The sequence below is a fragment of the Dermacentor albipictus genome, chromosome 10 (assembly GCF_038994185.2).
Source record: "Dermacentor albipictus isolate Rhodes 1998 colony chromosome 10, USDA_Dalb.pri_finalv2, whole genome shotgun sequence".
Classification (NCBI taxonomy): Eukaryota; Metazoa; Arthropoda; class Arachnida; order Ixodida; family Ixodidae; genus Dermacentor; species Dermacentor albipictus.
This window is the reverse complement of record NC_091830.1, coordinates 19,604,929-19,628,469: the sequence shown is the minus strand read 5'-3', so window position 1 is coordinate 19,628,469 and position 23,541 is coordinate 19,604,929. Positions and strand designations below refer to the sequence as shown.

General features: G+C 43.1%; 1 protein-coding gene across 3 annotated transcripts in view; it reads right to left on the bottom strand.

The window, feature by feature from the left end:
• Window positions 1-5,801: 5,801 nt before the first annotated feature.
• Window positions 5,802-23,541, bottom strand: part of Cat (Catalase) — a 53,216-nt gene continuing 35,476 nt past the window's right edge. Inside the window, exons 4-13 of one of the 3 annotated variants that reach the window (XR_010567359.2) lie at window positions 23,215-23,396; window positions 19,754-19,933; window positions 18,525-18,716; window positions 17,307-17,459; window positions 14,896-15,031; window positions 13,379-13,527; window positions 11,545-11,703; window positions 10,329-10,429; window positions 7,208-7,228; window positions 5,802-6,025 (exon numbers count right to left, since the gene is read on the bottom strand). Coding sequence is in view for 2 of the 3 variants with exons in the window: in XM_065443792.2 (XP_065299864.1) it covers window positions 6,011-6,025; window positions 7,208-7,228; window positions 11,545-11,703; window positions 13,379-13,527; window positions 14,896-15,031; window positions 17,307-17,459; window positions 18,525-18,716; window positions 19,754-19,933; window positions 23,215-23,396 (1,187 nt within the window). In the remaining variant the exon portion in view is untranslated. The remainder of the gene's footprint in view (window positions 6,026-7,207; window positions 7,229-10,328; window positions 10,430-11,544; window positions 11,704-13,378; window positions 13,528-14,895; window positions 15,032-17,306; window positions 17,460-18,524; window positions 18,717-19,753; window positions 19,934-23,214; window positions 23,397-23,541) is intronic. The other 2 variants (XM_065443792.2, XM_065443793.2) reach the window with 2 other exon arrangements.

The following is a 23,541-nucleotide window of genomic DNA, read 5'->3' as shown; positions in this document are numbered from 1 at the left end:
ATTTGAAATTCGAAGGCGGCCAGCCGAGCGCTAGGCCTAACCGAGTTCCCCGCGCGAAGGGGCCGAGCCGAAGCCTAGGCGAGGCCGTGCGGCCCTCGCAAGCTAACAAGACCTGGAAATGGAGACCGTGGACAATGCTGCTCCCCCGGACGAGCTCTCAAGCGGGGGAACGTGGTTTATTCGGAGAAAAGGCCGTTTCACGCCCGAGCAAAGCGGCACATCCGCCGTGCGCGAGCCGACGGGGAGCGGTACGAGGCCCAACCCCCGGCTGGGGAAGAAGCTGGCTGCAAGATCGGTCGAGAAGCAGCACGCGGAGGTTCCGGAAGGTGCTGAGAAAATTATTATTCGCCCGAAAGGAGGTATCAATCGCATCCTGGAGGAAGTTGGAAGATTGCGCATGCACGTCTACCTGGCCCAGGCAGCCGGGGTCGACCCGGAGGCTGCAGACGAAGACGTAGCATCACCAAACCTGACGCAGCAGTCGATCATGATAGCTACGCTAGATGCGGCACGGGCAAGCAAGTACGCTGCGATCACGGCCCTTCGCATCGGTGGATCGATGGTCGAGACGAAGGCGTATATTGCCATGCCCAAATGCGAAAACATACTTTGGAATCCCTGACGTCACGCTGACGTACCGCCACTGGGGTTTCGGCGCGAAATTCAAATACTGATACTTGGACCTTCATTTTCTCATCTAATAATCAAACTATCTTTTTGAAATGACTGCCTGCAGGGTTCTCAAACAATGCTCCATTAGTCTAAACTGATTTATTGTTTCCCTTTAGTGTCCCTTTAAGCACAGCTAAGACTGCTTACGTGGGGTAATGCGAAATCATCATAATCGCTTAGGTGAAATGTTTTGATTGGCGTTTTCCACACGCATCGAAGTTCTTTGTGCTGAATCGGGTGTTTGCGTTTGCGCATACGTAGGCCGCAGGCTGGAAACATTCGGACCATTTTGCTGCAGTACGATCAATTTTATTTTATGCCTAGTGGTAGCTCTGCCGTGACTACGTCGTTTTCTTTTGTGTTCCCTCGCCTCGTCTTCCGAGGCGTGCTTCCGCGGGCGACCGCGTTTCACAGACGCTTCGGAGTGCGTCGCAGTAGACACAGCACCGATGAAATCCGAAGCGCAAGTGACGCCCATGAGGCAGTGACGTGACGTGTGCAATGGCACACGCACTACGCACAATTTCACTCAACGTTAACCAAGGAGACACTGTGGCATCGGGGAAGCGCGCTCCTCTAGCATCCCGGAAGGAAGGAAGGAAAACTTTATTTGGTCCTGCAAGTAGTGATAATTAATCACTAAGCGGGCCGCTCCCACGTCGGGACCGGAAGGCCAAGCCTCACGGCCACATCGTGAGCCTGCTGGACAGCCCAGAATTGTTCATCCAGGTCCGGGATGCGAAGTGCAGCCTCCCACCTGGACGCATCCTTGATCGCCGAGTCTTCAATTCTTTCGCAAGAGCAGAGCATGTGTTCGAGCGTGGCTAAAGCACCACAATCTTGGCAATAAGGCTCTGTATACGTCTCTGGATAAAACATGTTCAGTCTCCGTGGGCAAGGATACGTACCAGTCTGTAGTAAGCGTAATGTAAGTGCCTGAGCCCTGTTTAGTTTAGGATGCGGCAAACTGTAAACCCTGCGATTAAGGTAATACTTCGTGATTTCATTGTATGTGGAAGGGGAGTGTCTATTATCGGGGAGTACCGCCACGCCGTTGCGCTGGGCAGAGCGGAGGGTAAGATCTCGCGCTGCCTCATGAGCGGACTCATTGAGATTCGGAGGGGCTCCCTCGATCATCCCAAGGTGAGCAGGGAACCAACATAAGTAGTGTTGAGAGATCTCACATGTCTGCATAATTTTAAAAGCAGGCTCGGGTTCTATTCCCGCACAGGCCGAAGCTTCCCTTATTTTATTTTCGAAGACACTTCGTTACTTTGTTTACAGAAACCTGCCTGCCAAATCTGACGTCAATCCGAGCATTTTTTTTTTTTTACGTGTTTGACGCCGCGCGGGGCAAGATTCACGAAAAGTGGCAGCAACGCGCGAATGGGTGCGAGACCCATTTTTTCGCGGCAGCCGCAAAACGAGCACCAATAAGAAGCGAGGCGTGCTGTTGTGGCGCCACCTGTTGCATAAGCAAAGAATCATACAGTGCACGCCGTAAAATCTGAGAGGCCATTTCCAGTCAAGGGGGCTGTCTTTTGTTAAAGGGACACTAAAGGTTAATATTAAGTCATCGTGGACTGTTGAAATATTATCCCAGAAACCTCGAAACGCTTGTTTCATGCGAAGAAGAGACTTACTTTAAGAGAAAATGCGTTCTGAAGCGTCTGCATACATCTAGCGCAGTTCAAATCGCCCGCCCTCCGATCGAGGAGTGGGGACGTCATGGTCTCATTGTGACGTTGCGCCGTCGATGAGTAAAACGGCGCCCGCAGACGGCGCTACGGCTTTTCTGCGCAAAACGCAAACGTGCGGCCAGAAACAGAGCCAAGACAGAGCCGACAGCAGTCTGAAAGCGGAACTATGGTGGCTAGCGGAAGGGAAAGCGCGCGACGATAAGGTGGTTCTTTATTTTACGACGCCAACTTTTACGCTCGTTGCAATGGACGAACCTGTCAACAACACATTGGCTCGCGATGCTCGGCTCGATTTCAGTTATTTAAGTACTGATGAACGTTACCTGCTGCTGAGGGCTCGCGCTGCCGGCGTCGTTGCGTACTACTACGACGGCAACTGTATGTCATGGCTGAACATATTCGCACATTTGTAGCTTTTCCTTCGTGAAAACCAAATGCTGCACTCACCTCCCCGTCTTTGACCTGCAGTTGTTCTTGCGCTTCGGAGAATGCAGGCAAGACCGGGGGAACAGCGTTACGGGAAAGTATTGCTTTGAAAGGCACTCCAGTGCATGACTTCAGTAAGTCGGTGTTGAACTCGTAATCCTCTGGACGAAAGTGCAGCGAGCGCGCTATGTAATTTTTCGGCTCTTTGCCAACGCGCTGTGGCAGAGGTACGGCACTCAACCACTTCGAACGAAGAGGTTCACTCGTTGGCACACAGTGATAAGTAACGTTGGATTCACCGCTGCAACTGCCCTTGGCCAAGTTCCGCGGACCGTTCGCGCATCCCATGACATCACATGGACGTGTCATTCTCGCTGCTTGTTCCAAATGCAAGTTTCGCGAGCCAGCAGAACCAGCGCAGCACGACGCGATAGCGAAACAACTGAAACTCCAAAGCGCGCGTGGCGCAGAGTCGAGCGAAAACGAAACCTGTCGACAACCCACACTACTGAAGGGTAACGTCAAAATGTTATTTTTTCTTGAAATCGAACAGAAGTAGACAAGTAGCATTTTCTTCCTTGTAATAACGTAATGAAATGTTCTTTCTAATTTAAGTAGTTGAGTACTAGTGACATAAATTATGATGGGGAGTGCCTTCGTCATCGGACTATTACCGGAATGTCGCTGGGGGGTCTCAAATTGTGTCACGCATTTACCTCAATTTCTCGGTTGCTAAAGCTCTGTTCGCGATTATATTTACGCCTTAGACGTTCTAGAGCATTGCTTTATCACTTTAATTTAACTTCATAGTAAACTTTAGTGTCCCTTTAAGCCTTTTTTTCCCACACCGCCACCGAGACGTCGACGAAGTCTCGCAATGGCGGCGTTTTTGGAAACCGTTCGCGGATATGCGTGCCTCTATGACAAATAGAACGTCGATTTTAAGGACAAGGAGCTGCGCGCCAACCGCTGGCACATTATTGGACAGCAGTTTGGCTTGACAGGTGAGTAATTGGTGAAGTTTTCTAAATGTTGCAGGAACATATGCGAGCATGTGTTTGTACATACCACGCGGGCGAGCAGACAGCGGGGAAATTTAACAAGTGACCTTGAGCCAAAAGCCAGAGCCATTATACGGGCAAGTTGCGAGAACAAAACGAGATCATCCATGCAACCAGTTAGAACTTCAGAAAATGCGGTCTCTGGTCCCCAAACCTTGGTACAGCATTACATACGTTAGTTACAGCCCAAACAAGTTAGAAAAGATATTGCTTCCGAGTTAATTCTTCCTAATCTTTGTTCACAATATCACTCAAGCTGTAACTTCTAGTACGCTGAAGTTTTGTCATTTCCACTAGCGACGTTCAAAAAGCAGATACAGGGAACCGTACGCTTGATTGTCTATTAGCACTGAGACAGGGTTGCCTGTTCAACGCCAGCCGTCCGCGAGTTCCGCGGCGCGGGTTTTACGCCGGCCCGAGAGATGGCGCCACACTGCGTGTAGAAGCCGGCAGTGTCCGGCGCGCTGCGGATGACTGTTTGGCCGAGACCACAGCTGCAGTGAGGTTCAATTCAAAACAGGTTCGTGTGCTGTGCCACTGCGAACATGCACTACACCCATTTCAATACCGTGGTTGGTATGATCTCCAACCAATCTGCTTTGCCGGTAGCCATTTTATGCTTACATCTACTCTCGATTACGGAAGAGCCATCCTTTTTTTGGTAGCAGTCTTAGCACGTCGATGGGGAGCACATGGATTCGTCCGATATTCATGCTTGTGGATTCAGATGTTCATGTGGTTTTATTATACGCTTTATCTGCCTTTTTCCCCCCTCATGATCTGCCTCATTGCCCGAAATTTCAGAGTACTGTATGCTTTTCCAAGTGCAGAATACTCTGCGAACACACCTAATTGCTATTAATTGCAGCGATTCGGCCTGTCGAGGTGGCCGAATCAAAATCCGTGTAGTGCTGTATTGTGCTGACCAGCGCACGAGAATTTCACAAGGGCGTTCTATGCTGCTTGTCTATGCATGCATCTGTGGCATAATGCCTTCAACATCGGGCCTCTATACTGCAGATCCTGCATTCAAATCCTGCGGTAGGACACATTCAATGTTTTCTTAATTATTCATCACAATACTTTGTTGAAAATGACGAGCTTACAAAGTCACGAAACCGTTTGAAGCCAGAAGGATGAAGTTTAGGCAAGTACATCTACTTCCCATAATTCATGCTGCCCCGACCAGCCCCACTACAGCTCCCATATACGCCAGTGCCAGAGCTCCCTTCAGTAAATAGTGCACGCAACTATGGATCTATACGCTACTGTGAACATCTCGGCCAAATTTTGCAGTCATGTGTGGCTCTGCGGAGCGTGGTCTCCTTTCCCCGAAACGCTCTTTTCAACAGAACCTCACTCTTTCCTGAACATGTTGATACACGGAAGAAGGACCAAGTCTTGCAGTATCGTTACGTACGGTTACTACCCATCAGTCAAGCCCGTGCCGTACACAGTCAGTCCGCACCGCATAGCACAGCCCAACAGGAGGATGTGCACACGAGCGCACTTTCTAGCCTTGCACAAAGCAATCGCTGCATTTGATTGTAGCCGTGGTTTGCTACCTACCATAGACGCCACAGTTCAAAGCTAGCCATTTTCCTGCAAAGCAAACTTAAATATGATGCAGCCCCTCATGTTCCTCCAGTTTCCCTTTAGTCATGATCAACTACGAAATGTTATATAGTTTCTTCAAGTGCTAACAAATGTATTTCAAGCCATGCACCCCCCCCCCCCCCCAAAAAAAAACACTAAGCAACATTGCAAACATTTCGGCACTTATTACTATAGACTATCGAGTACGCACTCACCTGTTGGTCTAAATTCTGTTTACCTGTATGTGGGCTTTAGTTCAAATCACCTGCAACCCTTAAGACTCAGTTTTATCAATTTGTTGTGCATTTTGAACAGCTAGCTAAAGAGTACAGCTATAAGCAAGAAAAAAGAGCAAACAAATGTTTATTGACCAGCAACAAGGAAAGGGAAGTGTAACAATCAAGTTAAGTAAAAGACACCATAGCAGCAGTGCTTGCGAGTAACTTGACGAAGCACCCGGGAAACATCAACTGTTACTGGCAGCAGATTAAGGCCTACGTGCACCACCTCCCAGGATGAAGTTGATCAGTGAAGGGTTCATGTAGCAGATGATCCTCAAAGTTTCGCGCTCTGCAAAGAAACAACAGATCTCGATCAGGAAAAGCTTCACGAACATATCTGTTAACACACTAGTTTCTTTCTGTTGAAGAGAACAAATAACTCCAAGAAAAGTTCTACAAGGAGTCTCGCAGTCACCAGAATTGATGTGCACATCACACGAGTACCGAAAACAATTCCAGGAAATGAGACTCACGAGAGTGCCGAGATTAAGTGCCAAGAAAGATTCTGGTGGCACATGTTGCAGATTTATATATACTACACACTGCAGCAATTTCTTGCCATGCATTTGAATGATAAAAATATCTAATAAATACCAAGGCTATACGGAAAGCTATAGATCGCACAATTCCTTGCGAAACTGACAATGACTATTGGGCTTCAGAAATTATTTCTAAGCAATGCAGCAATGTATACGACAAGAGAACAGCTTTCAGCTCTTATCGAGCATCTTGTTGCAAGTGCATACGAAATAATGAGAATTAAAGTGCATTCATGGAAGTAAACACAAAAGTGAACATCCTTCTGGCCTTTACAATGAGATACCACTGCAGCAGCACTGCAAAATATAGAAGTGCATTAAATTTATGTTTGTTCAACCTGCAGTAATGTGGCCACTACTGTAAGCACTGTGCAAATGCATTGCACATGAAAAAAAAAAGAATGCAGGCAAACATTACACAAAAGGAGTTACATATCATTGAACATAAAGAAAACATAGTAGCCCTGGAAGTTCCGATAAAGAACCCATGAATTTAGAATCCTCATAAGGAAACAAATATGCTATACATGGTTATAAATGACAAACATAATTGACTGAACGAATATCAAATTTTTTATTTCCTCCTTCAATTTCCTTTTGCTGTATTTCAACTCAATCTTTGGCAACATAGGTAATAAGTAAATCGCACAGCACAGGGTATTCCTGGATGCTTATGCACCGAAGTAATATATAGAGCTTTGAACTTCCTGTGAACATAACCTATAGGTGGTCGCTCTGAAAAGGCTGCGATAAATGCACTTGAATTCGGTATGTGTAACTACAATATTGAATACCAAATTGTGCTTAGCCTTAAATATCCTTAAAGCTGTCTTTCTTTCAATAAGTGCAACTAAGGTGCTAAACTAAGGTGCAAAGAAGGTGCAATTAAGGTGTAGTGGGTGGAAAGCAGCAAAAAAAAAAAGTTCACTTACAGCTGTGTTGCTGGAGCGGGGCTTTAATACAAGAAAACATGATTGGCATCTTACTTTCATGTGGGAAGACATTTGCAAAACAAATATTGAAGCAGTGACCATTGGAGGTCAAGCAGTAGCATCAGAAAACGAGCAGGTTGTCAAGCCTTCCCACTTTGTGACATGGCCATGCTTGTGCTACGATTGTGCCAAGCAGTGCAGGCCATTGATTTTCCCGCCAAGTGAATAAGTAGCTTGAAGGAAAATACAATTCAAAAAACGTAAAGCACGAGGCGGTGTGAAGTATCATGCTACAATGATAAAGTGGCTACGACAATGACAGGTACTCCCAACATTTATCAGAACTCGAGGGAAAGTTTGGCACACAGTCTTGCTTAACGGTGTAGTAAAAATACAGTATAGAAGAGCCTTAGTTATATATTCCTCTACGTTCAAGGTCTTATAAACTGAGCCATAGTGTGGTATTGACGACGTTTCTCATTAGGTCTGGAAGCAGGATTGATGTTATCTTTGAAGCATTAACTGCTACAAAATTGGGTTTTACAATGCGCAGCCTGCCTGCAAAAAGTGCAAGAAGTTTCAAGCGACTCAAACCGATACTTTTCCAGCCCCGACAAAATCCTTCGGAGAAGAAAAAAAAAGGAAAATCATTGTTACCGGCGCAAAAATTATGCATGAGACTATTGAAAATTATGTTGATTCATAAAATTTAGGTCACTGCATAATGCAGTTTAGTGTAATTGTTTTTGCTTCCTTCATTCAAATGCTACCAAAACAGACTTCTTCCAACCGTTGTGATCTGCCACACTTCAGCTGGCTTCAATTTAACCCACCTTTAGCAACTGCACTTAATGCTCATTAGTTCACAACGTAGAAACTCAAAAGCTCTATTTGGTTCTTTGACTCACGATATGCTGAACACTACCTCAATTAGCAGTTTGTACTTAAAATATTACATTACAGAGTGACATAGCTGACGCTCAAACTCTTTCCCAAGACAGATTAAAAGTAAACAAGCTAACTGTAGGATTTGATAATGAACTGTTTCTGTAGTGTATCTATAATCTGTTTCAATGATCAAGAACTGGCATCTGTGCAACAGTGATTGTGGGATGAAAATAATGTGCCAGTGCGAAGTGTTCTGTACTAGCGCGTGTCGATTTCACATGCAAGCAAGCAGGCTAATGTGCAATTTTCTGTGCACGATAGGCAATTCATGACTCCAGCTTTTCTGTAGAAAGACTTAAGGGGGAAGCTGAACATGCTTGTACGAGTTAGTTGTTGCATTATTTTTTGCACAAGTGAAAGACAATAAAAAAATTATTACAAATGTAGTCTTTACTTAAATCCTATTTGCACAGAAATTAATTCGTTCAGGACATCAGTAAAAACACTTGATTTACGAATTCACGTGAAATCGGGGATGACTGTCCTGTCAGAAAAAGAAAGGATATGGTTACATGTCAAGAACTATTGTAACACGCTAACTGATATTGCTGTGTAAGTGGTGAACTAATTATAAGCAGTGAAGAATAATTTTACGGCGGGGGAAGTGAACAAGTTCTAATGCAAAAGAATGGTTGGACGAAATTGGTACCCCAAGAAAAAAATATCCGAGACTTCTCTTGCTTGAATGGGAGTCTTGAAAGTATCACAACCAACAAAACAGGTGAATGTACAGGGTCTAAAAAGTTTATAGGCTAGTGCACGCAGTCCAAGCGTTTGGTGCAGCAAAGGAAAGCTCTTGAAATTCTGTCAGTCTTGAAGAGAACCACTGCTTTTCGCAGCGTTATTACTGCAGTCTGAATTTTCAGGATTTGGTGCATCGAGGCGTTTGCTAGAGCCGTGAACAGTGGAAGCTGCGTTTCTAGCATGCAGAAAACTTGCCGGGGTGTGCGGGACGCGACTGGTGGCTAAGCAGTGCTGAAATGTGTTCATGGGGAGGGGTGCTCACCAACTGCAAGCTGATGTTTCGATACCATGCGTTCTAGGTTTTTCCTAGAGAGATCCCAAGAAATGGCCTCATGAACCAGGGTTTTAACTGGCACAGAAAAAGTGGACAGCACATGCGTGAACATGGGCAACCATCAACTTGCACAGTTCGAACGAGACAAGCACTAACCTGACCTTCACCTGACAAAACTAGCAATAATTTTCACATTTAGAAAAAGAAACAACGTAATATCCAATGGTATACTGAGTAGTGGTGTGCAAATTATTTGTATTTTTCGAACACATAGAATATTGTCCTATTTGATTATGTCCTCAAACTGAATAGTCTATTCAAAACTGAAATTTGTCTGAGTTTTTTAACATTTCACATCATTGATTGTGTATAGAACCAAACATGAAATTGAAGCAAAAATGCGATTACTGTTACCCTTCCGTAGTGGACATAAATGCTCGAGTACACCACATCACACAGGGATCCAGGCTTTTCCGACAAAACCACAATCGGTTACAATAAAATTTTGTTTGAATGCAGAAATCAGCAGTGGGTATTGTTTGGTACTTGATACAATAATGACACGATGTGCCATATCCATTCCATCTAGGGAATCTTTTTTCTCTGCCACCAGCACAGACTGCACGCATTTCTGGTTTGGTCGCCAAAGCATACAGAGATGCTACTTGGCCCACAAGTCTGCCTAATCCATGTGGTCCAAAGAGCCTCAAGTTCACTAGCAAACTGCTTAGGTGTTCCTATTGCTCCCTTCGTGCTTTTAGAAAAGCATGTTTTTTGAGCATGCAATGAATGCAGTCTATGGCTGCATTCGCGCACATGTGCACACGCACCTTTCAGCTTGTCGTTACAGGTTGTCCTCATGCCGACTCGCAAGTTCAGTGTGAAAGAAAACACTGCGGCTCAATGCAGGTATGTCTTCAGCAGTGATAGTGGGCCCCAGAACGAACCCACGTAGTGCAGTTTGCAAGAATCGGAGGTACGTGCATATTAACTCGACATCTCGAGCTCCCATGCATGTAACGAACGTGCCAAATGAAAAATGCTGTTTCTGAAAGAACTGCATGGACATTTGCAAGCATGCCTTAACTCCTCTGTCCCGTGCACCTCAAGCTTGCACCTGCACTTGTAAATATTCCCCAGATACACATTACATACCAAGAACCAGGTCTCTGAATTAATGGCCTTCGCTTCGGTCAAGCTCAAAGTTGTCGCTACTTTGGGAAAAATCGATTTGGAAACACAATCTTCACTGAAGACTGAAAGACAAATTATGTTACAACAAAATGAAAAACACAGGGAATGGGAGAGAGGCAGGTTAAGTGACCAAGGAGCTGTAGTTTAAGTCCAAATGAGTGGGCATAACACAAACTGTTTCAATCCGAGCATGCCAAATCACAATAAAGGAACCACATGTTTTACACACATTTAAGAAATCCACAAGTGCCTGAACTGGAGAACTTTGATGCAAGGTCACAAGAGCTAAAAGCACCGAAATATCACCTATGCCTTAAATGAGAGTCCCCTCTGAACGTATAATATCTATGAAACCAATTAGTCATGTTATTGCATTTAGGAGTACAACTGAGCAGCAAGAGTAAGTCACTCAGAACACAACCGAGTACAAAGCAATCCCTGCCGCATAAAATGTCAAGCATTTATAAAGAGCGCATCTTAAGTTGCTACGAATGGGCAGGAGTATATTAAACACATTTTGCAATGACTACACAGGCATGCTAGCAATAGCCGACACAGGCATTTTCACACAAATGACTTGTTACAGTATAGTAAGCACCTTAAATATTTACTCGCATGTAATTATTATAGCACAAGTAGCTTATGTTCGAAGTAGTTATCTTGTATGGCTGCATACCTTGTTTTACATGTTTTGAAACTTATATAATGATATAAGTGCTGAGCTAACAAACATTTTTGGAGCAGCATATGCACATCAAAAGTATGGTAAGCTTGCTTGAAAGGCCCATGCTTTAAATGAAAAGCATGCCTTGCTTTCCAGAGGATAAGATTGAGTTCCTCCACTATAGTTTCTCCAGACTTAACTTTATACACATGAACAGTTGTGACATCAACTAGTTAGGGAAAGTGCTGCTTTACAGTAGCAATATTTGTTGCAATGGCTTTCATGCTATAGAGAGCCCCATGTAGCTGGTCAAGGTGACCCGATGCAAAACCTAATGAATCTACACTAGGTCACAAATAAGCCCATTTATTGTTATTCAGAGTCTTGCATTTTCGCAGCAAAATTGCAACCGAAAGATGCATTAAATGACTACCAGTTTTATGTGACAGCTTTGAACCACAAGCAGCATGGCAGCGGACAACGCTGAAATGCGGTTGGTGCAGGTGGACTCACCTGCACGAGCTTCTCAAGCTTCTTGGCGATCTGGCCACCGCATTCGGGGTGTGCCTTGGTGAAGTTTGTTACTGCCCGCAGGCGGATGAAGTCCTGAGCATCCTTCAGGTGGTTGGCGATGTTAGAGGTCAGGCGGTCCCTTTCCTCGGCACTCAGCATCTGCAAGACAGAACATAAGAGAAGATGTTTGTAGTCAGACATATGGCGTTAAAATAAAATGCGGTACAATTAAGAGTGTTTGCAATCTACATACACTCTGCGATACAAAATCTGCATCCATGTCTATAGTGAAGAAGTTGCCTCGTCTTGTCTTACTGAATCTCATTACACAATAACTGCAGCAGCAAAGCATTCAGAATTAGTGTAAATGCCGTTTATTGCTATCTAAACAGGTAGCTTAAGAAACGCGAGTCGCAAGACTCAAGGGTAGGCTTAGATTCGAGGATTTGTTCGGAGCCACTGAAATGGAGAAATGACACTGTGCTAGTGCCACCACAAAAAGATATTGAACCCATCGTAATACGCTCGGCAGCCAACGAAAGCACAGGTGAAAGCACCATTTCAACTGTGTTGAGTGCACACAGTGGTGGTACATGCTAAAATATTCTTCCTCCATGCTAAAGATGCTTCATCCATGCACCATCCTGGTCAGCGGAAATGAGTATAGAGGGGCTTTAGAGCACGCTGCATGGACATGAGTTATGGAAGAAGACAGCGACAAAGAACCTAGCTATGATGGTGGTGAGAGAGCTTGGACCATTTCTTGGCTGAGATCGGAGGCTCGTATTAAATGCTATTTGTGTTTTGAGATTATTTACTACTTATCTCAGTTGGCTTGCATTCGAGGATTTTTGTTAGTTTCTGGCATACCGAATTTTGAAGATCAGATAGAATCGTGGTTGGCTTGGATTCGAATAAATACAACCAGTACTGTTGTACTTTGTTTTTCTTTGGTCCATGTTTTCTACACACAGCATTTCAAACAATCAATCGTTACAACCTCACTAAGCTTCATGTACTTAGCTGACAAGATTCAGCTCAATTATGAGCGCTTAGCATATCGCCAAATAAAGTAGCAATTTTTCGAGAAGACCTCAAGCAGTAAGCAACATTATCGGCAATTTGCACATCATGCAGGGCTCAAGTTCAAAATACAGTTAACAGATGTACCAGCATAGTTGGTCATGAAAGAAATAACATGCTTGCTTTTACGGTGGCGTAGTAGACACCTCCTCTGAAAATGAGGATCAGTAAACATCCTAACCATAAGATGGAAGTATTACTGCTCAGCCTCGAATATAATGCATGAAAACACTTGAATATGCTGCACATGTTGTTAATGAATGACCATTTAGTGAATAATGCCATTGCGGATTTATGCAGGAGATATTGCACAATTCTACAGGTACTCATTTATCCACTGAAATGTCTGGCGTCTCTGCAGACGCCCACGAGATGCTCAGTGCAGTAAGTACGTACGAATTAATCGCACGTTTCACAATGCTTGCACTCTGAACATGTCAGAATGAAGAAATGGAAAGCTTCCTAAGATAACTTAGTAATCAACATTTGTACTATCAAATCTTGTAGCTCGATGCCCTATAAGGCCTCTCTGGAAACCTTTTACAAGAAAATGAACAAACTTCATAAGATTGGTGTTTGATTACTATTCCAATGTTCATTGGTGTCAATGAACAACATGGTTCACAAGAGGATGCAGACATCAAGTGGCGAACAGTAGTTGAACAACGATCCAGCAGCATTCTTTGATCAATCGCACTGAATGAACAGCTAGCCCAACAGCTATGTGTATAATAATTGTGCAGCTTCGTACCTTCCAGAAGTTGCCTGGCTGAGTGAAGTTGTCTTCATCAGAACTGTTCCAGCGGTCGACATCTCCAGAAACTGGGAAGCTGTGCTCCTTCAACTTGAGGTTATCCACCGGTCCAGAGAAGCTGTTCGGGAAGTAGTTTGGTGCTCCATCTACAAACAGCAATAATGAGATAGACGTGACAATCAGCAGATCTAGCAACAAAAAGCCTCTCCGAGAACACAAATAATGTGTTGAAGATGTTGCACTATAACAAAGCTACATCATAAGAACAAAGTACTTTGGCTGTCTATAGCCTTTTAACGATAACAATTTGATTTGAACAGATATGTGGCAATTTACAGGCATTTTCTTGTTGTGGATGATCTCTCAAGGGCCTATGTGCATCCCAATGTAACCAACCAAATATTTGCAAATGAAGCAATTTATTTAGCATTAGTGGATGAATATCAATAACTTGAGTCAAATATTTGATAAAAAGCAAGGTAATTTGGAAGTATCACAGCGGTACATGCAATAAAAAGCAAGGTAATGTCACAATGCAGTGACCCAGTAAAGGAAAAGAAATTGTAAATGTGGATAATAAATTCGTGTTAGTTTCCAAAAAAATAAGTTGTCATTTCATTCCGAATCGTGTTATGGCTTGTATTAAAGCTCTTCTGTTCTTGCAAAACTTGTTTAGTGGTCTTGCTAAATATTTACCGTATTTATTCCATTTTAAGGTAGTCGCGAATGTATAGCAAGGGTGCAGTTGAAGGACCCAAGAAAACAATTTTGGCATGCACACCAATGTAAGGTGATATAGAGAAGCCGACGCAGTATTGCAACCATGAAAGGGGGGGGGGGGTCAACTTCAACATGCAGAGGCAAGGAAAGGGTGGAGTTCTTTGGGAGATGACAAAACTGGATTTATGGGAACTTTCCTTTGAGGTGGGGCTTAACGACAGTTGCAGTGTGGTGAAGCCACATTGCAAAGCTGAAGTTCGCACTGCCATGAAGCGAGACCACAAAGCAAAATTCATACATAACCCACACTCCACCTTTACTGTTGAAATTTCGAATTCTCGGTGTGGGTTATGTGTACAAAAATACGGCACAGCACCATTGTCCGAATTAGTACAGTTTGCACTGCAGTTTAATATCTGGATCACCAGGAATGTGGCAGGGCTGCTGTTACATGAAAACAGTAATTGCCTGGCACTCTTTGGCCACATTTGGCCCTTGCGCCACGAAACACCACATTCATCATCCATCAGCTTCGCATATAAGGCAACTTAGAGGACAAGGATTCTGGAATAAAATCTTGCCCTATATTCCAACAAATACGGTATTAGTGTGCATTAAGACAGGCATAGTAGCTGTTGGATCCTACAGGCTGTGTATTTATGTATACAAATCCCACACTGAAATAAAAATACTTCAAATACATTCCACGCATATGAATAACAAGTAATGTTGCTGCTGACCACAAATACAGTTACATCACGTTGTACTTTGCCAATAAGTGCCTTGTACTGTACCTTGTTCCTTCACAGTCATAAAACCATCGCGCTCATAGTTGGCTGTGCGTGCCTTGTAGGGGCAGTTCACAGGGATCTGCAAGAAGTTGGGCCCAAGGCGGTGCCTGTGCGTGTCACTGTAGGAGAAGAGACGTCCCTGGGAAAAGACATGGGGGAAAGAACATGAATATTTTGTAAATGGCATCGCTCAAATTTATTCAGAAGTGAACGTTATCGACGAAATACCGATATTCACATCACAGCCCAAGGCTTAGCCCTTTCTCTACCGACGGCAAGCCAGACTAATTTTAATTTGTACTGCTCCTACCAAGGACTTATTTTCAGCCCGTCCAAACTAAAACCTGCAAACAAAAGTCTGGCTTCACAGCACATATAGTTCAGATTCACTGCATGCATTTTTTATATGTTGCTTGATTGGTATCACAGCATGTTTTTGTGCTGGAAATCAGCTTTCCTAAATGACATCTTGAGAAGGCTCCGATTTATGAGAACTCTCAATCTAAACCTCACAGAAGGGATGCAAATCCTCAGCTGCTGATGTCACGACTTGTCGCTTCGCTGCCCTCCCAAGTACATTATGCCAACTGCTGAAAGTCAAAAGCCAATAAAGCAGATGCTTTGTCTGCTCAAAATGATCCTCGGGTCACTGGAAGAGCAGCGCTCGAACGGAGATCAGGACCTGCTGTGAAGTGAGCTGCTTCGTGCAGTGCCCTTTGCTTTGAATTGCACCTCACGGAGGAGAGTCTAGAAAGTATACGAGTAATCACCAGTGAGAGAGCTGCAGTTTAGAGCAGAACACCTTTGTAGCTAACCTCGAATTTGGAAACATTGCAGTAAAGTTTGATTAGTACTGTGGTTAAGCAACATTTTTTGCCTTGTTTTGCAATGTTTGCACTTGGTTGCATTTTTTTTGTCATTCAAGAATTTGCAAAAACATGACATGCTTCTCCGTTATGTGTTCACTTATTGATTAGTTTAAGTGCCTCAATCCAACTGCCAAACTACGCTTACACTCAAAGGCTAGGGAAGTAACCTAAAGAGTGCCATCCAGAGAAACTGTTCTAGGATGAAATGTAGAGATTGTGAAAATCTGAACCAGACCACAAATCTAAGGCATCTGAGAAATTGCATAAGAACAGGCCAAGGGTGGTTGAAAATACTGGTCCCTTTACCATTTTTTGATGAAGCGGCTGAGCAGTGTTGAATGTTTTCACTTTTACCATCTCCCGCTGTGCTTATCCTGCATTACAATACCACCTGCCTTAGTTTTCGGTGCTGAACAAAAATGAAACTTCATTTTTGTTCCTCTTGCTGTTTAGGTGTGTTCACATGTTCATCTGCAAACTATTGAACTATTTGATGTTGTGAACAGTTAGTATTAAACTTGAGTACAGATTCAAATAAAAAGATACTGCATGAATGCGAGAATTTGAATATATTTGCATGCCTAGTTGGCACCAGTGATGCTTGCAGATCAAAGTGTGGCTCTACTCGCATGACATACTGCGAAGTGTTAACAGTAAGTTTTATCAGTGCCCAGATGAGATTTGCTGATGATGACATAAGCACATTTTCAGCGTTGACCAACGATCTTATTGAAGTGCGATGGTAAATGGTATATCAATACTTATTGTGCCAAAGCTACATGTGTCCTGTTGTGTAGCTCCATGGTTGAAGAGTCTGGATTAACTTTAGTTTTCAGGTCTGCACAGGTATTCGCAAACTACCGTTTGTTTTTAACCAAAGGTTTCTTTAGTTCTTTCCCCATTATGTACGAGTGGCTCTCTGGCAAAGTACACTGGGTTAATTATATTGACAGCATAGCCAAAGGTGGCGACTCAGTGGGTTTATCCTAATACCACGCAGTGCACATGTTATGTGTCCTTGTAATGTTTTTATTTTAGTTTGCAAATCCTTGAGCCAGTGCAATGTTACAGCACCCGCACACATCGTTGCATTAACCAATAGAGCTAACTAACAAGTGTCCCGAGAAGTATCTCTCAGCAAGAGCACCAGGAAACTTGACATGGACATGGTTTGACATGGACAACCATGTTGCAAGTAATGTTTCTAAAACCTCTCGTCCCCCATCCCCCACTCTTGCACATTCTGCTCCTACGAGTATGCACCCTATGACTGGCAATCAATCTTGGAATGTCTAAAAGCTTGTACTCTTGTTGAGGTGCTACAAAATAGATTTGCAGAGTGCAAAACAAGTGCAGAGCACAGTAACACTGGGTGCATTCAGGAAATTTCTGCACTGGGTGCCTGCAAACAATGATGTGCAAATAGTAATTTTGGAGATCTGTGGATGTTTTGGAGCCTGTGGATGTTGCGAGACGAGCACAAGGCAACAACAGTCGAAGTGTGGTGAATAGCGATAAATTAAGCCACCTTTGCAAGATGCCTACCTGAAGCATCTTGTCGGGACTGGGCTCGATACCCGGCACAAGGTTCGCAGGACAGAACGCAATCTGCTCCACTTCAGAGAAGTAGTTCTTCGGGTTGCGGTCCAGCACCATCTTGCCCACAGGAATCAAGGGGAACTCCGCATGAGGCCACACCTACAAAATATGTGAAGGAATGTATGAGAACTTAGCCAAATGAGCACAAATCAATAAGGAACACAGACATAAAATGCCAGAGTCTTCTGTGTATCAGCTGACTACAGCAAAGCGGTTCTGCAGAACTCCGAGGTCAAGGAAGTTTCACAAAAGGGAAGGACAGTCACCAGCCCGAGATTAACACAAATCTAGGTGCTACTCTTAAGTGAATAATCTTTTTGTCTGCCTTCCCAGAGTTCTAGCTTTCGTTCAGCACACATTCTATTCTGCAAAATTACATAAACATACATTGAGAAAAGCTATCTACAGAGCTGCCAATCAAAATGCAAACACAATGACATGAAGGAAAAGAATGCACATCATGAAAGATTTGAAGTCCTGAACAGGAGCATACGTGCTATTTATCATTTCACTGTGCATTCATTGTAAGTAGAACAGAAAAGCATGTCGGAATTTTACACTGTGTCACTTCCAAAAAGACAACAGTGCGTAAGCACAGTACTTATAGCAACACTGCTCAAGTACACATTACAAGAAAGGTGACTCGTACCCACGTTCTGACAAAGTGCTCCTACAGACACCTTGCTACTGTCAAAACAAAAATCGATATGCAATTTAATCGATATACTTTTGGGTCTGAATTAGTGTGCCAAATTGAAAGCCGAGTGTTGAAGGCCTGTAAAAATAAAGTTTTGCACAATCCACAACATTTAAATTTATGGCAGCCTAATATCCATGTTCCAGAACACTTTCTTCAGTGCTGAAGATGTTATGAATTGTACAGATTATCTAGGCAGAATTTATGATGGCTGCAAGTCTTGCAAACATTACTCTGTTGCTTTGAAGCAATGCTTAAATGTGAAACTTACGCAATTGGCTAACAGCAAGTAGAGTGAATTGCATATGCAACCGTAACTATTGTCTGCATTTATGCAATATGATGCAGTGCTTTTTATTGTAGTTTAGCCAGGCATCAAAGGAAAGCATTCACAACTTCTTTGTGTAGCACTGTACTATTTAGCAAGATGCCACAGAACATGTGGTGGCTATACTTTGGCCTTTCACCTTAGTCAAGTCGAAGGGGTTGAACTTCCAGGTCTTTGCCTGTTCGAATGTCATAACTTGGATGTAGAAGGTCCAAGACGGGTACTGCTTCTTGGCGATGGCATTGTAGAGGTCACGAATGGAATAGTCGGGGTCCTTGGAAGCGTACTCATCTGCCTTCTGCACAGGCAAGTTCTTGATTTTCTGGTCAGTCTGGAATAAACAAAAAAAATGCTCGGTGAATGTGAGGACGATTTGGCTTGCCCAGCTTGTCAGAAGCTACTCTGCAGCCGACATTGACTGTACATGTTTCTCAAGAGATCAAAAATGTGCTCTCTGGGGCTTTAAAGTGGTGAACATGCTACATGGTGGTCAAATATCTGGTCATGTGAGAAAGTAAAAGATATTTCAAAGCCACTCCCCATATGACTAAAGGCTACATGAAAATAACAATTGCTGTCTAGTTGGAGGCAAGTAGCAAGTCTTAAGTAGTACAAGTTTGTAGTTCAATTTTGCACTTTCTATACAGTTCGGAAATTGACTAATGCATCCAAATATACTGCTAGCACCTAGAGGGTATCGCTGTACTGGCAGTACATTGCATACAGTAAAAACCCTGCAATGGAAGAGCAGAGGCAGAAATGTGAAATTACGACAGCAAGAGGGTACACTAGGGACGTGTGTCGGTCACGGGTAAAAAATCAGAACTCCAAGATATATTGTTTTAGGTAACCACATTCCCGACATGACCACAAATTATGAAGGACTGGGGCCTTAAATAAGCATCGGAAATAGGTTCTTGAATGCAGCGACAGTCTCGTCGAGCAAATTGTTCCACTTCCTGTCCACGGAAAAAGAATGCTTAGGAACCGGAGTCCGACAGTGTGTCATTTTTCTTGCTCTTGTCTCCCCTTTAGGAATGAAGCATGGGAGTCTTTATGTAATGTCAATTATGTGCACCTTATGACATGTAAATTTAAGGTAGGAATGCCAGAAAAAGCAACGGTAAATTACTTAATTGTTCCAAGATGAAATATCAAGGGCGATTACACTGACAGCAAGGCTGTGCAAATTAGTAAAATGAGTGGCACGATTTTGAATGGCTTATAACTTGACAGTGGTATGTTAATCAAGTACATATGAGTATTTAGCCTCATGCATGACAATAGTATGTCAAAATTTTCGTGCATTAAAAAAACTTAACAAATGCTGCGATACAGTTGACGAATCACTGAAAGGCAATTGCTGACCTTGTAGTGGAACTTGCAGTAGACAGCTTCACCCTTGGAGTTGACCAGCTTGAAGGTGTGAGAGCCATAGCCATTCATGTGCCTGTAGCCGTCGGGGATACCACGGTCAGAGAAGAGGAACATGACCTGGTGCGTGGTCTCTGGGCGGAGGCTGATGAAGTCCCAGAACATGTCGGCATCCTGCACAAAAAATAGCGAACATCACTGTGGCACGTCTCCTGAAATAGCCACTCCTGTTTTAGGAACAGGATTCTGAGGGCACTTGCGGTAGAACAACATTGCTGTAAACAACAGTTGCAAGTGCCATGATCAGCAAGCAAGTTTTATAGGGCGATCTAACTACTTGCTGCATGGCTAGTAGTTATTTAATGCTTGCCCAGGTAATGAATTCTGGTAAATCAGATGTGTTGTGACCTTGCCATAAATTGACTTATTGCAAAAGGCAGCACATTAATATTGTCACGTGGTGGTGACGTTGAATAACACAGTAGCAATACTGTGAACGACAAAACTTTTATTGGGCGAACCTGGGCCCACAAAACAGGCTACACTTATAGCACAACGATAGTGGTGAACACGCTCTGCAATCGTCGAAAATCTGATCAGCGGGTCAAGTGCGTCGGCTTTTATATAGTAATCATCGAATGTTCCAGATTAAACATTGGGACCCGCATGCCTTCTAAAATGTTCTACACCATTCGTGTCAAGCGATGAAATCAGATAACACAACATTCAGCGACAACAGACAGCAGATAGAAGCATCGATAACTTTTAAGAAACTTCGTATACATGCAGGCGCGTCCCGCGCTGTGCGATAACATTTGTTCAGCGGCAAAACTTGTCGCCCGATAAAGACAAGTACATGTGTCAATATACATTAGCACAGCATTTGTCACAACAACAGCATTGGGCAGTATATATGATAATGTTATTGGTAAAGTGGTTGAATGTATAGAGCATTCAGGGACTATTAAACCCCTTGAGCAATATCCAAGGGGAAGAAAGGATTGTTTTCAAAATTCTGCAGTGGCGAAACAAAAATTTGCAGCATGAAAGTTCTGAATACCAATAAATGTCATAGGGAGAGCTACCTATTGCAAGTTAAAAATGTCATATTTGAAGTCAGACATCACGAGTACCTGTTTCTTGAAAACAAATTTGACATTCCTATTTGTATTGCTCAGGACTGCTGCACATATATAGAAAAAATATATTTGCCTATATATACACATGTAATATCCTTTGCCTTGTCCTTTTTTATTACAAGAAATATATATTAAGTACGAGCCAAAATTCCAAAAATGATGTGTATGAAACAAAGATCAATAATCCTATGGCTCCTAAAGCTACTATACTCCCAAGTCTTGTTCAAGCTTAATTTGGATTAGTCATGCTCAAGAATTAGGTGCACTGAAAGCATAGATTTGATCGCTATAGACAGCGACCTACAATCATTGCAATTTTGTAGCTGCATTTGTATGTGTAGACTAAATGACTAACAGTTTCATTTTTCACAGACTCATCCAAATGTAGCAATGCACTATTTTGACGAGTTCAGGAAAAAGATATACAATTAAGTGAATGCATGTTTCTACTAAATCATGTCGATGTGACGGGCAATACGTACGTATCAGAGGCGAATAATTGCTATATGCCAAATGTTTGAGAGTGCACATCGTCTCATACATGACCTGCATGGTCAATTAACTGCCGCATGATGCAACGAAATGACTAGCAAGTTGTATGTGTAAGGCTAAGACTGTTGATAGCTGTTTGTGGAACTAAGCATGTGCTTTCTCTCTGTGCATGTAAGTACCTTAGTTATTCAAAAATGAGGCAAGGTTTCTTTTTTTTTTCCAGAACACTTAGCCTCAAAGTCAACCTACCTTGTATGTGAGGCCGATAGATTCAGGTAGTGTGTCAACATGGTGGCAACACAAATTATAGCAACTAATATAGCTTGGTAAATTAAGCAGTCCCATATCTTTGCGCATATCTGCACCAAGAATTCGATAACCTTAATAGTAAAGGGGTGCAGGTTATACTTGAGGTGTAATGCCCCTGACACATGGCACTTGTAATGTAATTTGCAGCAAATGAGATTACATCTTAATGCCATCTTTGTTGCTTCTACACTGGCAAAGTGAATAACACTCACAGCTAATGGCATTGCTCATTGAATGAGCTTCCCGAACTCATGCAAGCACGACTTATGTAATCTCGATGACAGGGGCTTGGCAAAAAATTATGAAATCGACAAGTTAAAACAAAATGTAATCTTATTAGTAAAGTTTTCATGATTGCTGTTATGAATTTTAACAATTTTATGATGTGTACAGCATGATAGTTGAAGTAGCTTGTGCAGCTATATTCTTGTTCCCAGTCTACAACTGGATGCTAGCACCTCTTGCCAGCCACATTTACAAAAGCTCGCGTTTTTTTTTATTTCTGCATATTGATTTGCAGCCACGGAAGCCAGTTTTGCAGATTTGTCAGCGGAGTATGAGAAGCTAAAAGTGGACTGGACCGACGACAAGACGCGCACGCTGCTGTAAGTGTGGGAAGATTTGCACAGGGTGAAGTGCAACCCGAAATTACACATGCCGATTGCTGATTGCCTGTGTGCCGATAAACATGATCAATTGTGAATGCTATTTTGTATACCCATTTAGACAGGGAATGCAAGACTGCAATGACATTTGGTATGACTCATTTACTGTGAATTTCATTCGCATCTGTCACGTGCCATGCGACAGAGGCATTACAGTGCAAATTTTGCACTTTCTGCTGTAAAGCGCACCTCAAGGGAATGTTTTTATAAATGCAGTTATCTCCTAGGGAGGGCCTTCCAATTATTCGCTATATGGGGCAACCCCCATCGACTCCGAGCATTTTGTTGGCTACTCTGTTTCCCCTTATATTGGTATACATACTTAAGAGGAAGCATGGGCTAGGGGTGAACTGATGCCGCCTGTTTAAATGCATGAACACAAAAATGCTTTGATGAGGCAACCCCCGGACTGTATTGAATAAAATTTGTTATATTTCAGAGAGAAAGCGAAATTCTTGTCATTGTAGGAAGCGGAATACTGATTTAGGCCCTCAATATTTTTTTCAGACATTGCCATAAATAAAAAAAATTCCTGGTCTAAAGAAAAATGTCTCTTCCTTTTGCATTTCTTTTCAATGCAAATTTCATCAAATTCAGTGCAGTGGCTGCCAAGGCAAACGATCTCAATGTTTCCATGTATTTAGATATAGGAGCCCCCAAGCTAACGTTTCCTGTAAAGTTTTTACTCTTAAGTCAGTCAACTGCACCTTCGCCTTATAAACGAATAAATGCTGGGAGTAAGATGAGTACACATTACAGGCTTTGACAAGTCTATATGAAATACCAACAGTGTATATAGACATATCCACAATGACCTCGCACATGTAAAGAATTCAGAAGAGTGACCAACCTTCAGGTGGGTGGCCGGGTTCCGCTTCTGCGTGTGGATGAAGCTGGGGAAGAAGAATGGGTCCCGGATGAAGAAGATGGGGGTGTTGTTGCCAACAAGATCCCAGTTGCCTTCATCAGTGTAGAACTTGACAGCGAAGCCACGAGGATCACGGACAGTGTCCGCCGAGCCACTCTCTCCACCTGAGCACAAATACAAGTGCAAGTAGTGTTGAAATTTGCGTCTACTTTCACGCACTGCCCTGTTGAGAAAACTGAAATGAAGCAAGAGTTTCGGTCTCCTGAACATATGAAAATATTGAACTTCTACAGGTTGACCACTTGGAAG